This window comes from Solanum dulcamara, chromosome 9, assembly GCF_947179165.1.
Source record: "Solanum dulcamara chromosome 9, daSolDulc1.2, whole genome shotgun sequence".
Lineage (NCBI taxonomy): Eukaryota > Viridiplantae > Streptophyta > Magnoliopsida > Solanales > Solanaceae > Solanum > Solanum dulcamara.
The window spans coordinates 67,898,514-67,920,737 of record NC_077245.1 but is presented as its reverse complement, the minus strand read 5'-3'; the positions used below and the strand labels follow the sequence as shown (position 1 = coordinate 67,920,737).

The window sequence follows — 22,224 nt, the reverse complement described above, 5'->3', positions numbered from 1 at the left end:
GGTATAAAAACTATGCCAGTTCAAGATCTCTATGTATAGAATATCCGCTGAATAGAAGATGCCACACCCAACAAATGAGAGATTATAAGAACCAAATAGCAGAATTACAATACCTTGATTTCTAATGGTGACCGCATGCTGCTGCTTGAAGAGATTGCTCTTGTCATCTATATATTCTAATATGGGCATTATTATGTTGTTCATATGGATATACCTTGCATACAATTATTTTCCTCATCTGTTGATACTTCATAGTAAATAATAATACAAGTATTTTGAAAAGTCAACCCTCACCAATATTTTGTTGGGTCCATCAATTGGTGAATATGAGTTGATTTATGTACTCATACTACACCTGCACTTTTTGTGCAGATCCCAACGTTGTTATTAGCGGAGTTCAAGACTCTGTCTACATGCTGCTATTTGAAATTTCAGGGTGGGCTACCTGGCTAATTTGCAGTACAAGATTCCAACACTCTACGTTTTCTATCTATTTTCATTCATAGTGTATCAAATTTTAGACTTGTGTATTTATTTCCTCTAGACACTCTCGACTCACATCACAAGTTTTGAGGTTATATATTATCTCACACTTCGTATACTCACAAATGTATTTTTTTAACTGGAACATGATGAAATAATTACCATATAAATGCTATTTGACATCTAAAATTATAACTGAGGTTTGATTGTATTACAATATGAAACATAACTCCCACATGTTTGTCGTCATTTTTTTCGATCAGTAATGAGTTGACAAACAAACAAAAGTTTGGGAGAATCACATGCAACTGCTTGAATTCACTTCCTCTTGGCTCTTCTAGCAACATATGATCACCAATGATCATAGAGCAACCACTCAAAGTGAGTGCCACTTCCTTTCATTAAGACTTAACAGTGGAATATAGTGATCAAACTCACTTGGTAGCTCTTCCAGAATGGGCAATGAAGGGAACAGCTTGATCATCTTTTTCATACAGGCGCTTAATTTCTCCAAGTTAATTCCATTTCTCAATAGTACCATGATTTCATGCTGGGACGGCCAAACTTCTCTCTATGTCCGTGAAGTTCTCTTGCATCTTTGTTGAAGGACCCTTGCCTGAAGTCCAACAGATTGAAACTGCATTAGTCGTCTAATACACAGAATATCAAACATTACCAGGAAAGTATAGCCAGCTGAATTTTCCAAGCCTCGTAAAGAATAAAATTACAAACTGGGTAAGTAATGTGGAATCAAATATGTTGTGTAATGAAGAACTATAATGGAATTCATCAATATTTAGGACAACACATGCCAATACATTTTCTCCACCTTTGTGACTACAGAAAACTTCACGGTGGTGGATATTTATGTGATCTGCAAAAGAATATTCATGTGACTCCTAAAAACGTAAATTGGAGTTTTCACGAGCCATCCAAAGAGACGTATCTTCTCTCAATTTATGCAAAGATATAGAGAAATTGAGGGTCGGTTCTAAATAAGGTAGATTTTTAACTTGTGTAAAGAAGTGCCTCAATTAATAAGATCTAGCGGTGGATAAGATTTAGGACATTGAACTAGACATCTGTCGGCTCAAACACCTCACACATGACTTTTTCACATTCATGGCAGGAATAGTGCATGGGTATTTGATGCACATCTCAAGTGAGAGTAAATTGCACTCATATTTTGCATTAAAACACAAAAGGGAAAAGAAATGCAGATACGTGACAAAAGATGACAAGAAGGTATCATTATTTCATGAAAAAACAAACCATCACTCTTTTCCATTTTTCTCCTGCTGCGCCACAAAAGTCGAATTGGAGTGCCTGCAAACCCTGCACTTGTCCTCAGTTGCTTTTCCATGTAACGACGGTATGTCTCTGAAAAGAGTTTTGCATCGTTAACAAAGAAGACAAATGTAGGTGGTCGAATAGCAGCCTGTAAAAAAAGCAGGACATGAGTTTATTACGTTTTAATGAATGTTAATTCAAGTCACTGAAGTGTAAGTTTACAATACACTTGCATCCCATGCCATGTATGTCAATGTAACTTCTGTTAAATCTATTTCCATTTTAATGAATATCAAAGAAACAGGGGGTAGCAAGCTTGGAAGTAAACCTCTTACAGCAGTTATATGTTTTCCCTACTTCCTAAATAACAATAAAAGGGATTTTTTTTTTTTGTGCTAGCAGGTAGCCATTCTACATGTTTGTCAATTATACATCCTCCAAGAAGTACTAGTTCTTGCTTGTTTAGAAAATAGTAAATGTAAATGCATCTTCCCAAATGAAATTTACCTGAGTGCTATAATAAACACGCCCTCTTTTTCCACCTCTAGTCCTAGGAGGTGCTTTAAATGCAACAGCTTCTCGCACAACTTGATTCAATATCGCAGTAGTCAATCTTCTTGATCTCTCTTTTTCCACTGCAGCAGCAGAGACAATGATCCTAGAATATAACAATAATATAACAAAAAATAATTTTAAACATGAACAAATCTTATACGGAAGGTCATCAGTGAGACCAAACAAATGCTTCAGTTAAAAAAAAAAAAAGCTCTCCATTTTACTTCCCCTCGAGTTATCTCTTGCTGTTTTTTGTATGTACGAAACAGTTATTCCATTTTAACCAGTTCTAATATGTTTCTAACCTATCTTACTCCAACAAAACAGGCTACGTAGACAAACATCTCAAGACTCTCCACTTTAATTTTGCATACAAGTCGCATCTCATCAAGCATAATGCTTTATTTCTATACTAGTTGATCCTGATTCGACATTAGAAGTATATAGATTTTTCCCCAATAACCGAATACTTTTGTCTGTAAATACTACATATTTGATTCCATCCATAAATCGATTTTCTTCCCTATTAGTTATAGTCTCAATAAGAATGCTAGTTCTTACTGTTCATATATTATGATATGAATATACCACATCAATTACAATGTATTGCATCTAGCATTCCATTTACACTAAGCATCACATCAATCTATTGCATGACACTAAATATCACATCAATCTATTGCATGATGGCCTCACATTGGATTACCCAAAAAAGGGCCTAATTTCTTAAGCTTCTTATTACCTAACTACCATTAGTACCTCTATTAATACTCCTCAAGTTATCCCTTACTGTTTTTGAGCATTAAGCTCGGGAATACAAAGTTTGAGTTGAATAACAGCGATCGCAATAACATGATATGCTGGTATTTTATTCCTTGATCTAGTAAGAAAATGAAACAACACATCTGTTGTTCAGTACAGAATCACAGATGCCAAGTCTACTGCAACTGATTTTTGTCTGAAATGTGGCAATATATTTGTAAAGCAAGAGAGGAACAAGTATAAACAAAGAAATGGATGGAATAAGGAACATACTTTTCAACACTGTGCCCAGCTATTGCTGTTGAATACACAATAGGTGCCCAACTCAGAGCACGAACCTTCCGTCTAACATCTTCCTCGTAAAATACAGTAGTTTCCTGGTTCTTGTTTGGGATTGTATCCCACTTGTTCACAACGATGAGGCAACCCTTCCCTTCTCTCTCTATCCTTTCTGCAATTTTGCAATCCTAATAAATTGACAGGAAACAAATATGAGTTTACATGTCAATATTTATGTAGCCACACTATGAGCACAGATGAAACTACTCATCGCCTATTACTAAAGAATGACGTATGCTCATTGCTGTAGCACGTGCATTTGTTTGGAGTTCCCTTACATGAGAACCCCGAAAGAAAACAAAAAGTCCACATATTACTAATATTTGGATTATCTTTATTATTCAGTATGTATTGGTCCAGAAAAGAAGAGAAAAAATAAAGAAAAAGTCATTGTGGATATCTCGAGGAAGTTACTTTATTCCTTCCACAATCAAAAAGGGGCAGCCCGGTGCACGAAGCCCCCGCTATGCGCAGGGTCCGGGGAAGGGCTCGACCACAAGGGTCTATTGTACGCAGCCTTACCTTGCATTTCTGCTAGAGGCTGTTTCCAAGGCTTAAACTCGTGACTTCCTGGTCACATAGCAGCAACCTTACCAGTTACTCCAAGGCTCTCCTTCCACAATAACTTGATTTGATTTTCAAATATGAACAGAAATAGAAGTGATTCTAGCTTAAATAATTCTTGTTAGTACTTAAAAAAAAAAAACTAAAGATACTGCTTTGTGCAGCCCTGTAACTGAGAACAACAATCTTTGAGAAATTTTCTACTTTTAAGTTATCCTACCATCACAACCTGTATATATAGTGCTTTGAGCAACTCAAACTATCAGTTATCAGACTTTGTAGGAAATGGAGACCAACAGCAAGAAACATAAAGACACTTGCTCCCTGATGATATAGAAGAGAACAGAAAACGCTAAATGGAAGTTCCTCACACAGTTTTGTTCAAGGGGACGGGGAAAGACAGTTGATTGCAACACCATTGGAATCTTATTTGCTAATGACCAGGCTTAGGTCAAAAAAAGCATCTTTAGAGACCTTTCCCCTTGATAATGTGATAAGCTCTAGAACCAGCACAACCTCATTCTCCATGGCTGGCTGGGTTGGCCAATAGGTGCCATTTGATCAGATGGTCATATCAAACATTTAATACTTTTTAGCACTTGAACCTAAAAGATAAGCCTGAATTTAATCAAAACATCTTCTGTTTTCATATTGAAGAAAAGAATCTGTCATTCTTTCTCCTGGAATAAGATCATAGCATGAGTAAATAACTACTAAGCCTTATGTGACAGACAGAATAGTATAAAGTTCATACTTCAGGTACAAATAGTAACATAAAAGGCACTAGCCAAGCTATTACTAGATAGTATGTTTCACAGTTCTTGAACAAAGGACTATAAATCAACGACATCTCACAACAATAGTTTCTCCGTTCAGCTTAAATTTTACATATGAACTCCTTCCTGAAACTCAAATGTACCTGTTCGGTGATGCAAGCCATAGCCTCAATAACAAGAGCCACAACATCTGACCGACGAATCGCACGAAATGCTTGATTTACCGATAAAGCCTCTGGTATGCTACCTGATGAAGCCACTGCAGCCTTTTTTCTTATTCCAGCAGTATCTATAAGCCGGAACTTCTGGAGAAAAGGATCATTAAAATGTAAGTTTCCTCAGCCAACTTCAGATGATAAACCAGGAAACTCTGATCTTATCCCAAGCCATTTTATAGAACTTACACATCAAGGACGGAAAGGAATGCTAACTCTATTCCATATCCCAATTTCTTTTGTAAACAATCCTCTCTTTTATTTCATTTGTACTTCTAGTGTAAAATGAATATAACATATTGTATAGATATTTAATTAGATTTTTATAACATATTGTATAGATATATAATTAGATTTTCCAGAGGCTTAACAATTGCTGCCACATTATGCACTTCGGTAAAGTTGACCCACTAGTTGTGTGGTATCCAAAAAAATATTTACTCTGTTGTACATTAACCATTCAAATAGAGTGGGTAGAGGTTGAAGTCCAGAACAGTCGTCGAACCACAACAGTTGTTATACATACTTGCAATAAATTGTCTCACTAACAAAAATAAGCGGGTCAGCATATCAGAATGTGATCAGGTAGGAACAGCCTTGACTGGAAGTCAACCTAGTGTCGATATCCTTTTCTTCTTCCCTTGCAAAGATTCTTACTCAGAAATTTCTTCACTAATTTACTATCTGAGAAGTAGGGTGCATTTATCCACACAAATGCAACTCTTTGCCCAAAAAATCACTGTATGAGTGTGATACAGGCATAATTCTTTGTTCTGTCAAATGTCAATTATATAGAGTTAAGAAAGGACTCATGTTTCCTTACGATAGAGAAGCACCACGGTCAATAAAGAGTCAACGTGTTAAAAGCAAAATCCAAGAAGGAAAAGAACAAGTACTCAAGCTGCTCAAAAACTTAGGGTACCCTCAGATAAATTACCCTGCCCAATCCAATATCCTTAAGTTCTCTATGATTCTATGCAGTGAGCGGTATACAGGTTATTCCATGAACGAAATGTACGATTTAATAATCTTGCAGTGGGGAGGGACATATTTTGTAACAAGATTTTAGAAGGCTATTCCCAAAATACTGTATAATCTCACTAATTTGTCAGATTCTCTCTCTCTCTCTCTCTCTCTCTCTCTCTCTCTCTCTCTCTCTCTCTGTGTGTGCGTGTGTTTTGAAAGACTATTGATTAAGAGATATAATATTATTTAATTACCAGAAGACAGATATGAACATATGGGATGCTCATAAATTAATTTTTTTAAAGAAACAAAATCGCATAGTCTATATTAACTAGTAACCTGGAGGTCAAAGTTCTAAACCGAAATGGAAGAAAATTCAAAGCCTTCAAACTTTTCGTGTCAATAAACAGTATCAAGTGGGGTGGATGGATCTCAGTCAAGGCCCTTAAAATAGTTCAAAGTTCTAACTTGAAACGGAAGAAAATTTAGAGCCTTCAAACTTTTAGTGTCAATAGACAGTATCATGCGGAGTGGATGGATCTCAGTCAAAGCCCTTAAAACAATTCATCATTCTTAAGCACCGAAGGATACGACCTAGTGATTAATGAAGTGGGTGCAAACCAAAACCAGAGTTCAAATCTCAGTAGAAACAAAATACACTAGGTGATTTCTTTTCATCTACTCAAGTCTTGGTGTGAAAAGTTACTAGGTAACTGTGCTGAAGAAAAGTATCAAGTACCCCGTGGAATAGTCAAGGTGCACACAAGGTGGCCCGACCACCACCATTATCAAAAAGATCAAAAAGAAAACAAGAAAATATCCATCATTTCTAAACCTAACCACACAAAAGAGTAGAACAATATCTTGAGACTCATATTATGAACTTTCTGCATACCAGATTCATTCATATCAGGTTGAGATTGCTGAACACAGACTCACCTGTCCATCTGGTCCAGTGAATTCTGTATCTATAGCATCACGAGTAGTTCCACTAACAGGGCTAACAATTGTTCTGTCCTCTCCGACTAAAGCATTCAAAATACTACTTTTACCAACATTTGGACGACCAACAATTGCTATTGCAGGGACATAATTTTCTTCTTCAAGATATTCTGGCCCCTACAAAATATTTTAGAAGTAAATAATAAATATGTTAGTGCAGTATTCCAGAATTGCTATAACAAGCAAAAATATACATTATATTCAGAATCAATTAACGAGAAGTTCACAGTCAACAGGTTTGCATGCATTTTGTATCATAGACTATAAAATGTCATCAAGAAAGCAGTAGGAAATACTAAAGCTAGTCCCCCTCCGCTTCACATTCAAGATACGATTGTATATAAGCATGTGAACATTTTTGAGAGATAGAGATAGAGAGATAGAGATAGAGAGAGAGAGATAGATAGATAGAGAGAGAGAGAGAGAGAGAGAGTCATCAACAGACAGAGATATAGAGTTTAGCCAATACTAGATAGAAATATAGAGTAAGAACAGAAAGAGGAAAGAAAGAGTAATCTAGTGGGACTCAAGTAAGTAGAAGCTCATTCGGAGTTGAGTATTGCCTTTAAAAGTGCACTACAGTCCACTTATATTAAAGAGACTGTTTCAACGGTTCTCCTTGCACTACAGTCCACTTATACTAAAGAGACTGTTTCAACGGCTCTCCTAGGTCAGTCTTAGTGTTGAATATGCTTAATTTTACTGTAGTAGTTTCTTAGCAAAACAAGTTGTTTAGTTTAAGATGAATTTGAATTTTACTTAGGTTGTTTATGTTGTTGAGATATTTTAGGTTGTTTTAAATTTCAAATTATGCAGATTATGTCTTTTATGTTGGTTATTTAAAGCCCCTCAATGCTTTAAAATTATTGAAAGCCATTAAATCCCATAGAGTGTCATTTTAGCACCTTTCCGCTGCCCCATCTTTTAAAAAAAACCAACACTTAGGAAGCTGGGACCCTCGTTTCTCGGAGGCGGTTGGGGTCATTATGGATTGACTTGGTGATGAGGCTAGCGAAGGTCTAGTAAGTTAGTGTGCTGGTCCTTTAATCAGGCTCCATGCAGGATATGGCTGCTTCAGGCTGGACCTGTCATTGGGCTGGTTAGGCCTAGTTCAGCTAAAGTTTTGACCACCATAGATACATAAGTACTTACATCCTACAACAATCTGGTTATCATTGTACCCATTTTCCTTTCCTTAAATGCCCCTAACAGCATGTTATCAATGCCCAAGTGAGATGGATACTTCTGTCTTTCTATAAATACTACACCTAATTTGGTTCCCCCCCCCTCTCTCTCTCACCTTTTGCTCTCCCCGTCTCTGCAAAGTGTGAAACTGGTGACTCGAATCTTTTCTTTTTCTTAGAATTTTTGCTTTATATTAATCTCTTCCTATTCGGATGGTTTCCACAAAAACTAAACACGGAAATCTTCACCTTTTATATTTTATGTGAATGCCTTTGATTTCCTAGGACTTATTCTCAAGCTTTATGGAGTATAAAAGATATGAAACAAAATCAAATCATAATCGAAACTCAGGGTGAGGTAGGTAGGTCTTGTTGTTCCACCATTACTCCATTGATGGGAGCAATTTAAACTGCTGACAACATTGTAGAAATGTCTTGAGATCTTTCTCATTAAGTCTTTCTTAACGGTAAATAATGGAAAAGTAAATGAGCACAGTTGCTAATAGAAGGAGCCACTGGAGAAAGAAATAGAGATGAACAGTCGCTGGGAAAAAAAGAAATAGCAAGGGGGATTCACCAGTGGGGAATTTAAAAGGAAACAGATCGTCGGTGGAGAAGAACGAACAGAGACAGCCTGTCTGAGTATGAAGGAAGAGGGTTTTTGGATTTTTTATTGGAATGATAGAAAAGTCCCTGGTATTAAAAGGATGATAATGTATTTAGAAGGGCAAAATATGAATCAAAAATAGGGTACAATGCTAACCTACTACAAATATATAGGGTAGCCACCTATCATTTTATATATATGTGCACACACACATATAAAGGGTAGCCTAGTGCACTAAGCTTCTGCTATGCACGGGGCTAGGGGAAGAGTCAGATCACATTGGGTTTATTATAAGCCGCCTTACCTTACATTTCTGATATATATGTGTGTGTGTGAAAATATGGCATTTACATGTATAGAAAAGAATAGTAATATTTTTATTGATTGAGAAGGGTATACTGAAATTTAACTTGATCTCTCCCTAAGAAAAAACAACAACAACATACCCAGTGAAGTCCCACAAGTGGGGTCTGGAGAGGGTAGAGTGTACGCAGACCTTACCACTACCTCATATAGATAGAGAGGTTGTTTCCGAAAGACCCTCGGCTCAAAAGTATCAGTCCCAAAAAGAGAGAGAGCAACAATATATATACAAAGTTATATAAATACAGTAGTCTTTCTTCTCTCCCTAAGAAAAAGTTACATCAAATTTATAAAGCCCTCCAATCTCAACGAATATTGGGTGATATTGTGAGAAAGGCATATTGCTTTACACAGAGAGGAGAAAGACTACTCTGTTCATGCATTGCACTGGAAGGGCATACGAGCAACTTTGCCTTTCTGCTTTTCTTATACAACTAAATAAATGTTTCCTCTCCTTACTTTACATCTAATGAGGAATGTAACTCTCCTTGAATGTTTCATTTTGCTTTTTGATAGGTAAAACAATAGTATTAAATGAAAAGGGATCAAGATGATGAAGGAGGAATAAAAAGTTAACAGGAAAAGGCAAATAAAAGAAACAACTATAACTAATTCCAGAACTAGTTTCCTATTCACTTCATTGTTACCTTTTCTCAAAAAATAAATAAAAAAGAAATCCAATGCATTAAGTTACTAAGAGGAAGTCTAGGACATGTACTACCCAGAATATTTCATTTTATTGTGAAAAAAAAATTAACTCTGCTGAAGCCTTGATTTGGAGGAGCTGAAGAGGAGAAGATATTTTCGGCTGTCATGAGGTTCGCATCTTCTATAGCAGTAACTCATGTCTCCTTTAAGCAATTACCTTTTTGTCTATTGACCCCATAAGCTTTACATTTCTTTTCTTAATCCTTTTAAAAGTTTGATATACAACTGGAGAACTCTAATCTGTTTCATACCTCCAATAGCTATACAGATTTATACTATACATAATGTTTTCAAATTCTTTACATAAAGCTTCGACATGGGCCAACTTCTGTTTTGTTGCTTTTATGGTTTACTCATAATTGGAATATGTAACTTAACCTATTCCTGTGTATACATTTTGGAAATAAAGCATAGAAATATTCCTCAGAGGTGTAACCACTGAGAAAGTATACTGATCTAACCCAAAGGAAACCTAATCTCAGCGCAGATGAAAGAGTACCTCAACTTTCTTTATCCCTGAACAAACAAGATCTAGAAGCTCTCCAGTTCCAGTTCCAGATAAAGCAGATATTGGAAGGGGGTCAAACCTGATAAATTATACAAAGGAACATTTTCTATAAGATTAACAAAAGGAACATTTTAAACAGCAGTCATGAAGTCACAGCATTTATTTATACAGAACGACTCGAAGTCTCTGGATCTAAAAACTATGCCGGTCAGATCCTTCAAAAGTGGCACCAGATGTGTGTCGGCCTGTCGGGTCCTCAGAAAACAATTTAGGATCCGACACGGGTGCGGCGGTACTTTGGAGGATTCGGGCAACATAGTCTGAAAAGGAGTAGGGAGAAAAGAATAACTAGTTTTTGAAAAGCTCAAAGGAAAGAATGCAACAGACTTTCCAACTAATAAATACACAGAAACAGATAAAAGAGAAATCCATTACCACATGATAAAGGAGCACAAACTTTTTTCATTTGCATTGACCTACCTCAACCACAGGAAGCCGGTATAAATATCACCAATAACTATGGAGGTTGTATATTCATTCGCTAAAAATGGAAAACGTTCACAAGATACATATTTTCTTACCTCTATTATGTCATATTGGTATGTCAATAATATGATGCTATAAACCATAACCAAGTTCCTAATATAATGGAAGTACATTGGACAATGGACACTAAGTTGGTTGTCACACTTCACAATATTAGGGTTTATATTGTTCTCTCTTTAGATATACCATAACCTTTGCAAATTCTCCAGTCATTCTGATCCAAAGAAGGGATCTAAAGAATAGACCACCAACTCTTGGAGTATAATGACAGATCTCTGAATCTCTCTTGCGTAGGCTTTATATTTGCTATTATGAGGATTTTTTTCACTGTTTGACCAGTTATATTTTCTCTTCATAAATCCTCTTCTTACCATATGAGAACATACTGAAAAATGACTCAAAAAGACAGGAAAAAGAAATAGAACTGCAACCATGATGAATTTTCTAACAACAGCACTTCAGTTTATATCAATCTATACATATTAATCTGAACTTGTTGTACGAAAATAATGAAGTACAGTCAGAATAATCAGCTCACCCCAAAGACCAAAACTCTGATGCTTGTGTGATTCCTTTGCGCGGAGATTCACACTTGTTTACAGCAAGAATAATGCATTTGTCTGAGTAGTGCTTGCGTAGCCAATCTGCTATCTCCACATCAGCAGCATTTAGACCTGCCTGTTTAAAATTTGTTACTCTATCTGACCATATTAAGCTATACTTTCACCACTAATAAGGATAAGGGAATGCCTCATAATCAGAATATGAAAACAAATATAGGTACAACATCCACATGTTAAACACTTTAGTTCTGTTAACTGTAAGATACATGAGATGCTCCAGACTTGGCAATTTTTCTGAGAACTTTTGACAACTGTAAATAATATGACTTTCCAATTATGTCTAGTTCACAAATCAAGGAATAAAAAGATGCATAATGGAATCAGTAGTATTCTTCCATCAAATTTCTTTGCTTTTTTCCAGATAAGTTTTCCTTCCCTCGAAACAACTCATGAATGGACTGCTGTATCAAGTGATCCAGAGCAAAATAGGGAAATTTGATTCTCCAAATTTTTTAAGAATTTTATGAGCTCTTCTGAAAGAGAGGTTTATCAGGGGTAGGGGGTAGACGGTAGGCAGGGAGAAGGGGTAGAGAGAGTGAGGGAGGGTAGAGGGTGAATTGGAAAAAAAGGGGACAAAACTCTTAATTATGGATCAAGGAAAATCTTTTCTCTTGGACCTTAGGGAAATCATTTTCCCTTAATTTCAAGGTAACATTTTCCTGTAGAATACTATTTTTCCAAGTATTTAGTGCAACTATCCAAAGAAAAATAGGAAAAAACAATTTCTGGAAATGTTTTCCTTCATACCAAACACACAATTTATTTTGCTAATTAATTTTACAAGACACAGCATCCAAGTAACTCTACTAAAGGATATACCTGGCCATCGACAAGGAATATAATGACCGATGACTCTTCAACAGCCACAGTAGCTTGTTTCTCAATCATAGTAGGCATTCTAGCAACAGCAGCCTCCCTGGTAGCAAGTGGAATGCCCTCCATTCCAATTGTTGTTGAGACAGCTAATTCTTCCATTAGATCAGTCTGTGATTTCGAAATAGTAAGCACACCTCCAGTATCCACCACCATAAATTCATAGTTTCCCCAAAATGCTCTACCATACAAGCGATCCCTTGTTACCCCAGGTTCATCTACCACAATTGCCTTCTTCCCCTGTTGAAGATAAACCAAGCTTCATGAACAGAAAGCCAGAGCAAGAAAAAATCTCATATAACGGAACTGGATCATTTAAAAACCAAGTCAAGTTTAGAGAAAATACCCCAACAAGACGATTAAACAGTGCTGATTTACCAACGTTCGGTCTTCCAACAATCGCCACCTTAGGAAGAAGGTGATCAGGGATCTGCAAGTAAACTTTTATTGGTCAAGACAACGATAAAAAATTATAAACGTAGATTTCATATAGATCTCAGAATATCAGTAGAACCAAATCATATAAACAATGGATAAAAATAAATAGATCTTCCCATAGCACCCAGCAAAATTAGTAAAACCAAAAATCATATCAACAGTGGATAATTGTTCCGACTTCCATATTACTTCCACACGAATCTCGACGAGCAACAGAAACATTGTGGACATTGTTCACTTTGGTTATTCTGATCATCTTGTGGAGCTTCAAGTAGATGACTACCAGGTCATGGATCGAGTAATTAATCACATCCACACATACAGTTGAAGACTACAACATCCCCCCTAATTTGAGAACATATCTCAATATCTCAGTGCACTTCTGCAAGTTTGTCAGCAGAAAGGTGAAACTCAGAAACTTTCTTACAAAGTTATGAAACTCTCTTCTTAAAACACAAGACTTTTATTGGACGAAAGAGAAATCTTTCAGGATTAAAAAAGTCACACTCCTAGATGAAGTTTATATAGAAAAATAGGCGTGAAACCGTAATGTTCTATTATATAGTTCACAATGACACTGATCCCTTTAGAACAAGTTGCTATTATTCGTTTCGTCAAGATTATTCCATAGATATGAATACAATTGGATTAGCATGTGTGTGATAAGCATTAGAAATTTAACTTCACAGCTGTTCAACTTTTATGTCATGAGTCCATAACATGAATTGATAAGCAATGATATCACCCGTATGATGAAACAAGGAAACGGCAGAAATTTAGTACGAGTGATTGTGGACCAAACAGGATGCAGTTCACTATATGCAACTGATTTTGTCCAATGAAGCAAAAAAATACAATACAGCAAGATAAATTTCTGGAAAAGCAAGGGCATAAAATAAAGATGGTATCCATGGAAAGGGGTGGGTTATCCACTCAGTTCGAACTGTGTGTCACTAGTCCTCGAAGATTTCTAGATTATTTGAAAAAGGAAAAATAGGTAACATCCATGGAAGATACACCATGACAACATTCTTTTCAATATTTTAGACCCCTAACGGGCTTCCTACATCCAAAGAACCTGGCATGTGATTCAACTATAATAACATCACATCTGGGAATTTAAGTATTTATTCGAGACATTAATATAGAAGTGAACATATGAAGGCTCACATTAAATAGATTAATTACCAAGATATCACTAGACTAAATAGTTCATCCCTTAAGCACTAAGCCTTGTGTTTTGACCTTCTGTAAATAGGGATAGGACCATTTATCGGAATTTCTATTGGCATTACAAAACTATCCACTGAAATGACTTAACCTGAACCAAAAAAATCACTGAAAGGTAATATCTTTTCTTTTAATTTTTTTTTTATTAAGCTGTATGCATAGTTCCTCGGCCTAGCTGCTTATTTCAATAGTTGTAACAGTGAGAGAATGTGTTCAGCCTGTTTCCTGCTTGAACTTGCTACTGTCTTTGTGTTCTTGCTGAACTGCATTTGTGCAAATTTTAGCCGTTTGCTTGATGAAAATTGCATTCTGACCTATCCCTTCTTTTTCTGGTTGGCACAGTCACTTTGGCAGCTCAATAGAGGAGTATCTTAAATCCAGAACATGTACCTGCTCATGATTCCTTGATACTAGTTGAATCATCACATAACAGGAGTTGAGTCAACTAAAGAAAGATGGGAGTTACTTTTCACTTAATCATAATGCCAAAAATGAAGACAAGTAATTACTTCAAAAAGAGTAATGGTCAAGGCTCACTTCAGGCTCTTTCTTCATTTTTCATGATTAGTAATCAATTTACACAAAGCAGACCTAATGCACAAAGGGGAGAATCGGAGTAGAAGTTACAACAGAGTAGCAGATGAGATACTAACATTTTTTGAGGTATTTTTACGTCTCTTCTCCTTTACTTGTGCTTCTTTTGGACTAGATCTCTCGTCTTCTGTAATCAACAAAGGAAGAACATCTTGAGCATCAAAAGGCTAGAAAAGATATAGGATGTGACAATTGGAACAGTTTAGCAAGATCTTAAACAGTTTATTGCAATTTGGTCTCATGTACCCTGCAATACAATGATTAACAGCCTAATCAATTTACAAAGCTTCAGCAGTAAAAGAACTGTTACAAGATTATCCATAGAACTACATCCATTGTAGTATCAGTGAACCTCTGTGATAGAGTATATGTTGGCAATATGCTGGTAGCCTGGTATTTTTGAGGAAACCTTAAGTTGAATCAACATTTGCAGGATGGAAACTGAGAAATGCAAAGACCTTATGTTGTGCAGTTAGAGGAAAAGGGAAGATAGTATTTTTCCCTGTTTAAAAAGGTTAAACCTTCAGTCAATTATGGAAAAATAAAATCTAGATTTCCTTTAACTCGATTGATTCCCTTTTTGTTGACTTATATATTTAACTAGAAAGTGTGATCTAGTTTTGAAGCTCAAAGGACGGCCCAAGACTACATTTGGTTAATTTTCTATATGAAGATCAAGACAGTTAAAAAATGATTTTTTTGATAAAGTAAATATTTTTATTAATGATGGGGAAACCCCGTATATAAGACCAAAGAAGTAGAGAACCTACACCGCTATATAGTTCTCTACAAAAAGAAACCCAATAATCTGTTCACGTAGGACTTCATGGGTACACCAAAAAGAACCTAGAAACAAGTGACTATTGTGCAGTTTCGGAACAACATTCTCAACCCCTTCAAATGCCCTCACGTTCCGCTCTTTCCCTAGAACCAACATAATAGCTAATGGAACAATATTCCACGCCCTCAATCTTCTTTAAGTTTATCTAAAGGCACAACCTAATCCTCGACCTCCATACCTTTCTATCTGGGTCATGTCCTCAGTAAGATGAAGATGGACCATGTCCGATCTAATCACCTCCCCCAAGTTCTTTTTCGGTCTACCTCTACCTCTTCTTAAGTTTGCTATAGCCAACCTCTCATACCTCCTATTTGGTACATCAGCACCCCTCTTCATATGCTCGAACAATCTCAGCCTCACTTCGCACATTTTGTCCGCCACGAAGGCCACTCTTACCTTGTCTTGTATAACTTTGTTCCTAATCTTATCCCTCCTAGTATGTCCACACATCTATCAGAGCATTCTCATCTTCGCCACTTTCATCTTCTGAAGGTGTGCATTCTTCATTGGCAAATACTCTGCCTCATACAATAAAGTAAGTCAAACCACCACTTTCTAGAACTTACCTCTTTAAGCCTTGGTGACACATTTTTATCACATAGTACCCCAAACACGAGCCTCCATTTCATACACCTGCTCCAATACGATGTACAATGTCATCATCTATCTCCTCATTTTTTCTTATTATATACCCAAGATACGTTAGCTTCCCCTCATGGGTGTGACTTCTTTATCGATCTTCACTTTCACCTCCGCCTCATGTGTATTATCACTGAGCATGCACTCCAGGTACTCTAGTTTAGTCCCACTTAACCTGAAACTTTTAGATTATAAGGTATGTCTTTATACTTCCAGCCCATCGTGACTTCATCGCGAGTCTCGTCGATCAATACTATGTCATATGTGAATAACATACACCACGACACTTCCCTTGAATATGTCGCGTCAATTTGTTCATCACTAGGGCAAATAGAAATTGGCTAAGGGTTGATCCCCGGAGCAACCCTATCATAACAGAAAAGTGTTCTTAGTCACCCCCCACTATTTTACCTGGGTCTTGGCTCCATTATACAAGTCTTTAATTGCCCTAATGTAAGCCACATGAACACCTCCCTCTAGCCTCCAAACACCTCCATATAACCAACCCACCCACCCACTTTATCATAAGCCTTTTATCGACCACCCCTCAATATAGATAGTTCTCTCCCATACATCTAGCTCCTCCCTAAACTCACTTTGCTTCTGCCTCTATAGCAAAACAAAATAAGAAGGTAGACTGCCCATCTTCGAAATTATCAAACCTGTCATCATTGACCATGTCTTTTGTTGCCCATTTGGTGCCCAACTCCTACGAACCCACTCTTTTAGAACCTTCCAAACAGATAAGTCTTTAAAAACTCTTTCCTAGCCCTGACCTGACCTTCAGATGGACTAAAATGGGTTCCTTACCTGGATCTTCTCTCCTACACTTCCCAACCAAATTTAAAGAAGGCAACTACAAAGCTTCCGTGTAAGACTGCACGTTGACCTTTCTTGCTTCTAGAAAGGAGTTTCCCCCTCTAGACATTGTAGCAACAAGCTCTCTCACACACTGCAACTTGTATAGACCAAATATAATATACCAAACAATAATTGAAGAAAAGCTCTGTCGTTCATTTTTCTTATCTCTCTCCAACCTTATTTGCTGAACATTTTTTTAACCACAGCAATACTTATTGATGGTGTGCAGAAAATCCTAACATCCACAGAACTTCAAACTTCGAACTTCGCAGAATCGCAGTCTTCTTCAGTTATTTTTTCTTCTTCTTCAGTTCTCCTCTGCTTCGAGGAGTTAGTTTCTTTTTTTTTCTTCTTCTTCTGCAGTTCTGCTCTTCTTCTTCTCTTCTTCTTTCATACGCAGTGAGCAGAGCAGAGACAGAGCACAAGAGTGTTTTTTATTATGCTCTGTTTTTTTTATAATATTTATTATGCGCTGTTTTTTTTCCCTAAAGACAAGTCACTGTATAGCTATTGATCTGCCACTATTTTTTTTAAAAAAAATTAATCCTTCTATATTTATTTCTCTCATAATCAATTTAGTTTTATACTAATTAACATAGTATTTATTTGTCCATAAATAGTTATTTCAATGGCGTCCGATGCTAACAAAAAGAAGGACATTGGATGAAATTATGATATGCAAGGACCAACAAAAGATTCGGTAATAAGTATGCTTTGCAAAGTTACTTATAATGGTAGTATTACTCGACACAAGCAACATTTGATGGGTGGAAATAGAAATGTAAAACAATGTCCAAAATGTCCGCCGGAAGTTAGAGAAAAAATAAGAGCTTATGTAGAAAATAAAATCACTAGTAATCCGAGATTTCAGGTGAGGCAGCAAGAATAACATATGGTTAATATTGATGATGATGATGATATGGATGAATATGGTGAAATGATGCCACCCTCAAAAACTCAAAAGATGTCTTCTAGTGGAAGTGCATCATCCACGGGGCGGAATGTGGCGAAAGGTCCTCTCAATCTCTATTTTCCACAAAAATCACAACAAAAGGGAGGCTTTGAAAAGGGAGCAAGATTTGATTAAACCAAGAAAGTTCTAAGGGAGCGTGCGGTAAGTGCTTTTGCATTATGGATGTATGATGTGGGGCTCCCTTTTAATTGTGTTAATTACAAATCATTTGATAAATGCATTGAGGAAGTAGGACAACATGGCCCCGGATTGAAGCCTCCTTCCTTCCATGAAGTAAGAGTTACTCACCTAAAAAAGAGGTGAAGAAAGTTGACAAAATTATTGATGAGCATAGAGTCCAATGGAGTAAGTTTGGATGTTCCATTATGATGGACAAATGGACGGCACGAAATGGCAAAATGATCATCAACATTTTAGTGAATTCTCCAATCGATAGTGTATTTCTTGGTTCTGTTGATGCTAGCAATGAATCTACCGATTCTACCAAAATGTACAACTTGTTCGAGAACACTATTAAAAGAATCAGACCAGAAAATGTTGTACAAGTTCGTCACCGATAATGCTAGTGAGAATGTTAAAACAGGAAGCATGATGATGGGTGTGTACCCACAGATTTATTGGACTCCATGTCCAGCTCATTGCATCAATTTGATGTTTGGTGACATATTCAAAATTAACTCATATGCTTCAGGTAATATCACTCTTCTATCCTCTAACTTTCTTTAAAGTTAATATTTAATATTTATTAGCGACTAATTACCATAATTATATTACTTTAACAGTTTTTAAGAAGGCCATTAAGATCCATTCTTATATTAGTCAAAAGCCGTTGTTGTTGAACTTGATGAGAAAATTCACCAAAGAAAAAAATTTGGTGAAACCGACTAAGACAAAATTTGCAACGGCCTACTTGACTTTGAGAGCTATGTACGGTCAAAAGAAAAATTGAGAATGCTAATCCTCTCAACCAAATGGAGTTCAAGTAGATTTGCAAAGGAAACTTTGGGAAAAGATGTTGTCAACCTTCTTATTTCTACCCACTTTTGGAATGATGTTGTTCGGGCACTTCAAGTTTGTGGTCCTTTGACAACAGTGCTTCGTTTGGTGGATGGGGAAGAAAAACCACCAATGGACTATATTTACGAAGCAATGGATAGAGCGAAAGAAACTATTGAGCGGGCCTTTGGTGGAATGAAGAAGCAATATGAGAAAGTGTTTGAAATCATTGGTGCAAGGTGGACTAACCAACTCCATCGGCCTTTGCATGCTGCAGACCATATTGTGAACCCAGGATTGTTTTATAAAGCTCATGAAGATGGCACTATACATCAAGATGTGTGGACAAGTTATCATGCATGTGTTGAGAAGATGAACCCCGATATAGCAACACAAGATTTACTAGTAGCTGAGCTTCCTAGGTACAAAAATGGTGAGGGACTATTTGGTTGTGGTTAGGCTCAAAAAGTCAAAGACACAAGGTCACCGGGTAAGTGAGTTGATTTAGTTCTTTATAGCTACTTAAGTTATTTGACTTATTTATACTTATTATTAACTTTTAAATTTATTTTTTTTATAGTTGAATGGTGGTCACTATTTGGTAGTCAAACTCCAAACTTGCAAAAGTTTGCCATGAAAGTGTTAAGTCTAACTTGTAGCTCATCCGGATGTGAGCGAAATTAGAGTGTGTTTGAACACGTAATAAGAATATTTTATATCCTAATCCATATTATATTATTATTAGTATTTGTTAGCTAATATCTACTACTTATGCGCAGATTCATTCTAAAAAGAGAAATAGGCTTGCACTATCGCGTCTCAATGATCTAGTGTACATTAAGTACAATAGAACATTGAAACGTTGTTATGGTGCTCGTGATACCATTGATGCAATTGCCTTGGATTATATTGATGAGGCAAATGAATGGTTGGTTGGATGCCCCGAAGATCAAGAAGATGAACTAGTCTATGAGTAAGGTGATCTTACTTGGGGTATTGTTGCTACCGCAATTGGAGCTGACCAGAGTATCTATGGTCTTAGGGGAATTCCTTCAAGATCAACGGCACTTGACAAGGGCAAAGGAGTACAAACTGCATCTACAAGTTTAAGTAGGACATCTCGGACACTAATTGATGAAGAATCCGAGGAGGAAGATGATGAGCAATATAATCAAAATGAAGTGGATGTTGATCTTCAAGATTTTGATAATCTTGAAGAATAATAGACTTTTATACTTTTAGCAACATAATCAAGACTTTTAGAGTTCAAATTCTAGACTTTTAGTATCTACTATTAGTTTTTGAATTGAAATATTTGCTAATATATGTTATTGCTATTGAGATTTTGGATATTTATATATGCAATTAAATATTTTAAGAAGTTGCTATTAATTGGCGCCTCAATTCTCGTGCTCAGGTCCTTGTCGCCTTTCACCGTCCAAAATACTGGTGTGGACATATAAGAGTGACAAGATTAGGAATGAAGTTATTCGGGAGAAGGTGAGAGTGACCTCTATGGCAGACAAAATGGGAAAAAGGAGACTGAGATGGTTTATGCATGTGTAGAGGAGGTGTGTCGATGCTCCAGTTAAGAAGTGTGAGTAGTTGGATTTAGGGGTTATACGGAGGGGTAGGGCTACACCGAAAAAGTATTGGGAAGAGGTGATTAGACAAAATATGTGCAGCTTCATATCACTGAGGACATGACCTTAGGTAGAAAGGAGTAAAGGTCTGATAGAAGACTAGTAGGGGTAGAATGTTCTCTTGCCTGTGACAGTTTAAGGTTGGTCATAAGACTAGTCGTGCCATTATAGTCGTGTTGTTACTGCTTTTGGATTATCACATTATTTTGCTACTGTTATTGCTTTTGTCTTGTAGAGTTTACATTGCTTTTCGTTTTAGCTATTATGCTAAATCTATTTTTTTTCTCTTACTTGGGGCTGATACATTTGAGCCGAATATCTTTCGAAAACAACCTCTCTATCTCTATGCAAGATATGTGTACACTTTACCCTCCCCAGACTCCAAGTAGGATTTCACTGGGTATGTTGTTGTTGTTGTTATAATAAGTCTTTTTCTAACACCCTTCTTGTCAATCCAACTAACTGAATCACCTAGACAAACACCACAATCCAAATGAGAAAGAAGCAGCAAGATTTAATGATTTGCTTCATACTTACTCTCGTTCCTAACTCTCTCGTTCTCTGTGGTACGACGTAATATATCTTTTTTTGCATGAATAACTTTGACGGGTGTGTAATAGTGGTGGAGGGTCATTGGAAAAAGGTTTGGATTTTTCCGCGCACAAATATATCAAGCATTTTTACTTCCCACAACATTTTCAAGAACCAAACACTGAAGAATGATGGCTGAGGAAACTACATTTTACCTCAAACCAAAACAGGGGTCAGTTTCATTTACACTCAAAATTCAAAAATAGAACTGGAAAAGGGCTATTAAAAGGTAAAGTGAATGTATGAGGAAATAGATATAAACAAACCTATAATGAGTTGTTGAGACAAAGAGTCGGAAAATTCTCGAACCACAAGTTGGGCTTCACGTTCTAGTGAATCAACATCAAGGGTGTCTTCATCTTCAGCATAATCATCTTCTTCATCAAATTCAGACCCTCCAATTTCCTCTTCATCTTCTCTACTAGTGGACAATTGTACGGCCGGTGGGAGACAAAAACTCCGGCTAAGATTGCAGCGGCGTAGGTGGTGGCAACGACGGGAGAGAGAGAATGGTGGTAGAGATGAAGAAGAGGGTGAAATTGGAGAGAGAAGAGAGAGTGTTGTTGATAGAGAAATTGCTGGACTGAGGTCCATGGATGAGAATACACTGCTTTGCTAACTGAGAGAGTCAGGCAGCTTTATCTTCCTTTTTGAAAACAAAGAGAGTAGTTGGGTTTGTTTAAGAAGGGAAAATATCTTAAATTAAGGGTATGTTTGGTAGAACATGTTGTGATGTTTGTGCCAGCTTTCGCACATTATATCACGTAACTTTATCATCAAGATTATGATATATGGGAAGATCACCTAGTGATTTTTTTCTTATTTCTATATAATTTTGAACTTGAGACATCACAACTTTCAACCACTTCATTGATAGTAGATCACACTTTTGGGGGCAATTTCATGAATAGCCTCTTATATACAAACTAGTTAAGTATATATGTTTTGCATGTGTTTATCGTGTTCATTAATATTTTCTTCATTTTAATTTATTTGTCTATTTTTTAGTACATATGTTTATCACGTTCATTGACGTAAATATAGTTAAATAAAA

At 36.5% G+C, this 22,224-nt stretch overlaps 1 protein-coding gene across 1 annotated transcript; it reads right to left on the bottom strand.

Moving 5' to 3' along the window:
- Window positions 1-594: 594 nt before the first annotated feature.
- LOC129902107 (uncharacterized) lies at window positions 595-21,840 on the bottom strand. The gene is made up of 12 exons (XM_055977150.1): window positions 21,437-21,840; window positions 14,686-14,753; window positions 12,711-12,794; window positions 12,311-12,604; window positions 11,407-11,546; window positions 10,314-10,401; window positions 6,890-7,069; window positions 4,913-5,074; window positions 3,364-3,557; window positions 2,281-2,431; window positions 1,756-1,921; window positions 595-1,099 (listed from the first exon to the last, which is right to left on the bottom strand). Exons 1-12 carry the CDS (start codon window positions 21,762-21,764, stop codon window positions 1,029-1,031), a joined length of 1,926 nt encoding a protein of 641 aa, XP_055833125.1. The 5' UTR covers window positions 21,765-21,840; the 3' UTR covers window positions 595-1,028.
- Window positions 21,841-22,224: the final 384 nt, after the last annotated feature.

Bases quoted from the DNA above. Each gene is read 5' to 3' on its own strand.
- LOC129902107 (XM_055977150.1), bottom strand. From the start codon at position 21,764: ATGGACCTCAGTCCAGCAATTTCTCTATCAACAACACTCTCTCTTCTC. The intron at 7,070-10,313 runs GTACTCTTTCAT...AATATTTTGTAG, and splicing joins CAGGGATAAAGAAAGTTGAG to GGGCCAGAATATCTTGAAGA. The intron at 1,100-1,755 runs GTTTGTTTTTTC...GTTGGACTTCAG, and splicing joins AAAAATGGAAAAGAGTGATG to GCAAGGGTCCTTCAACAAAG.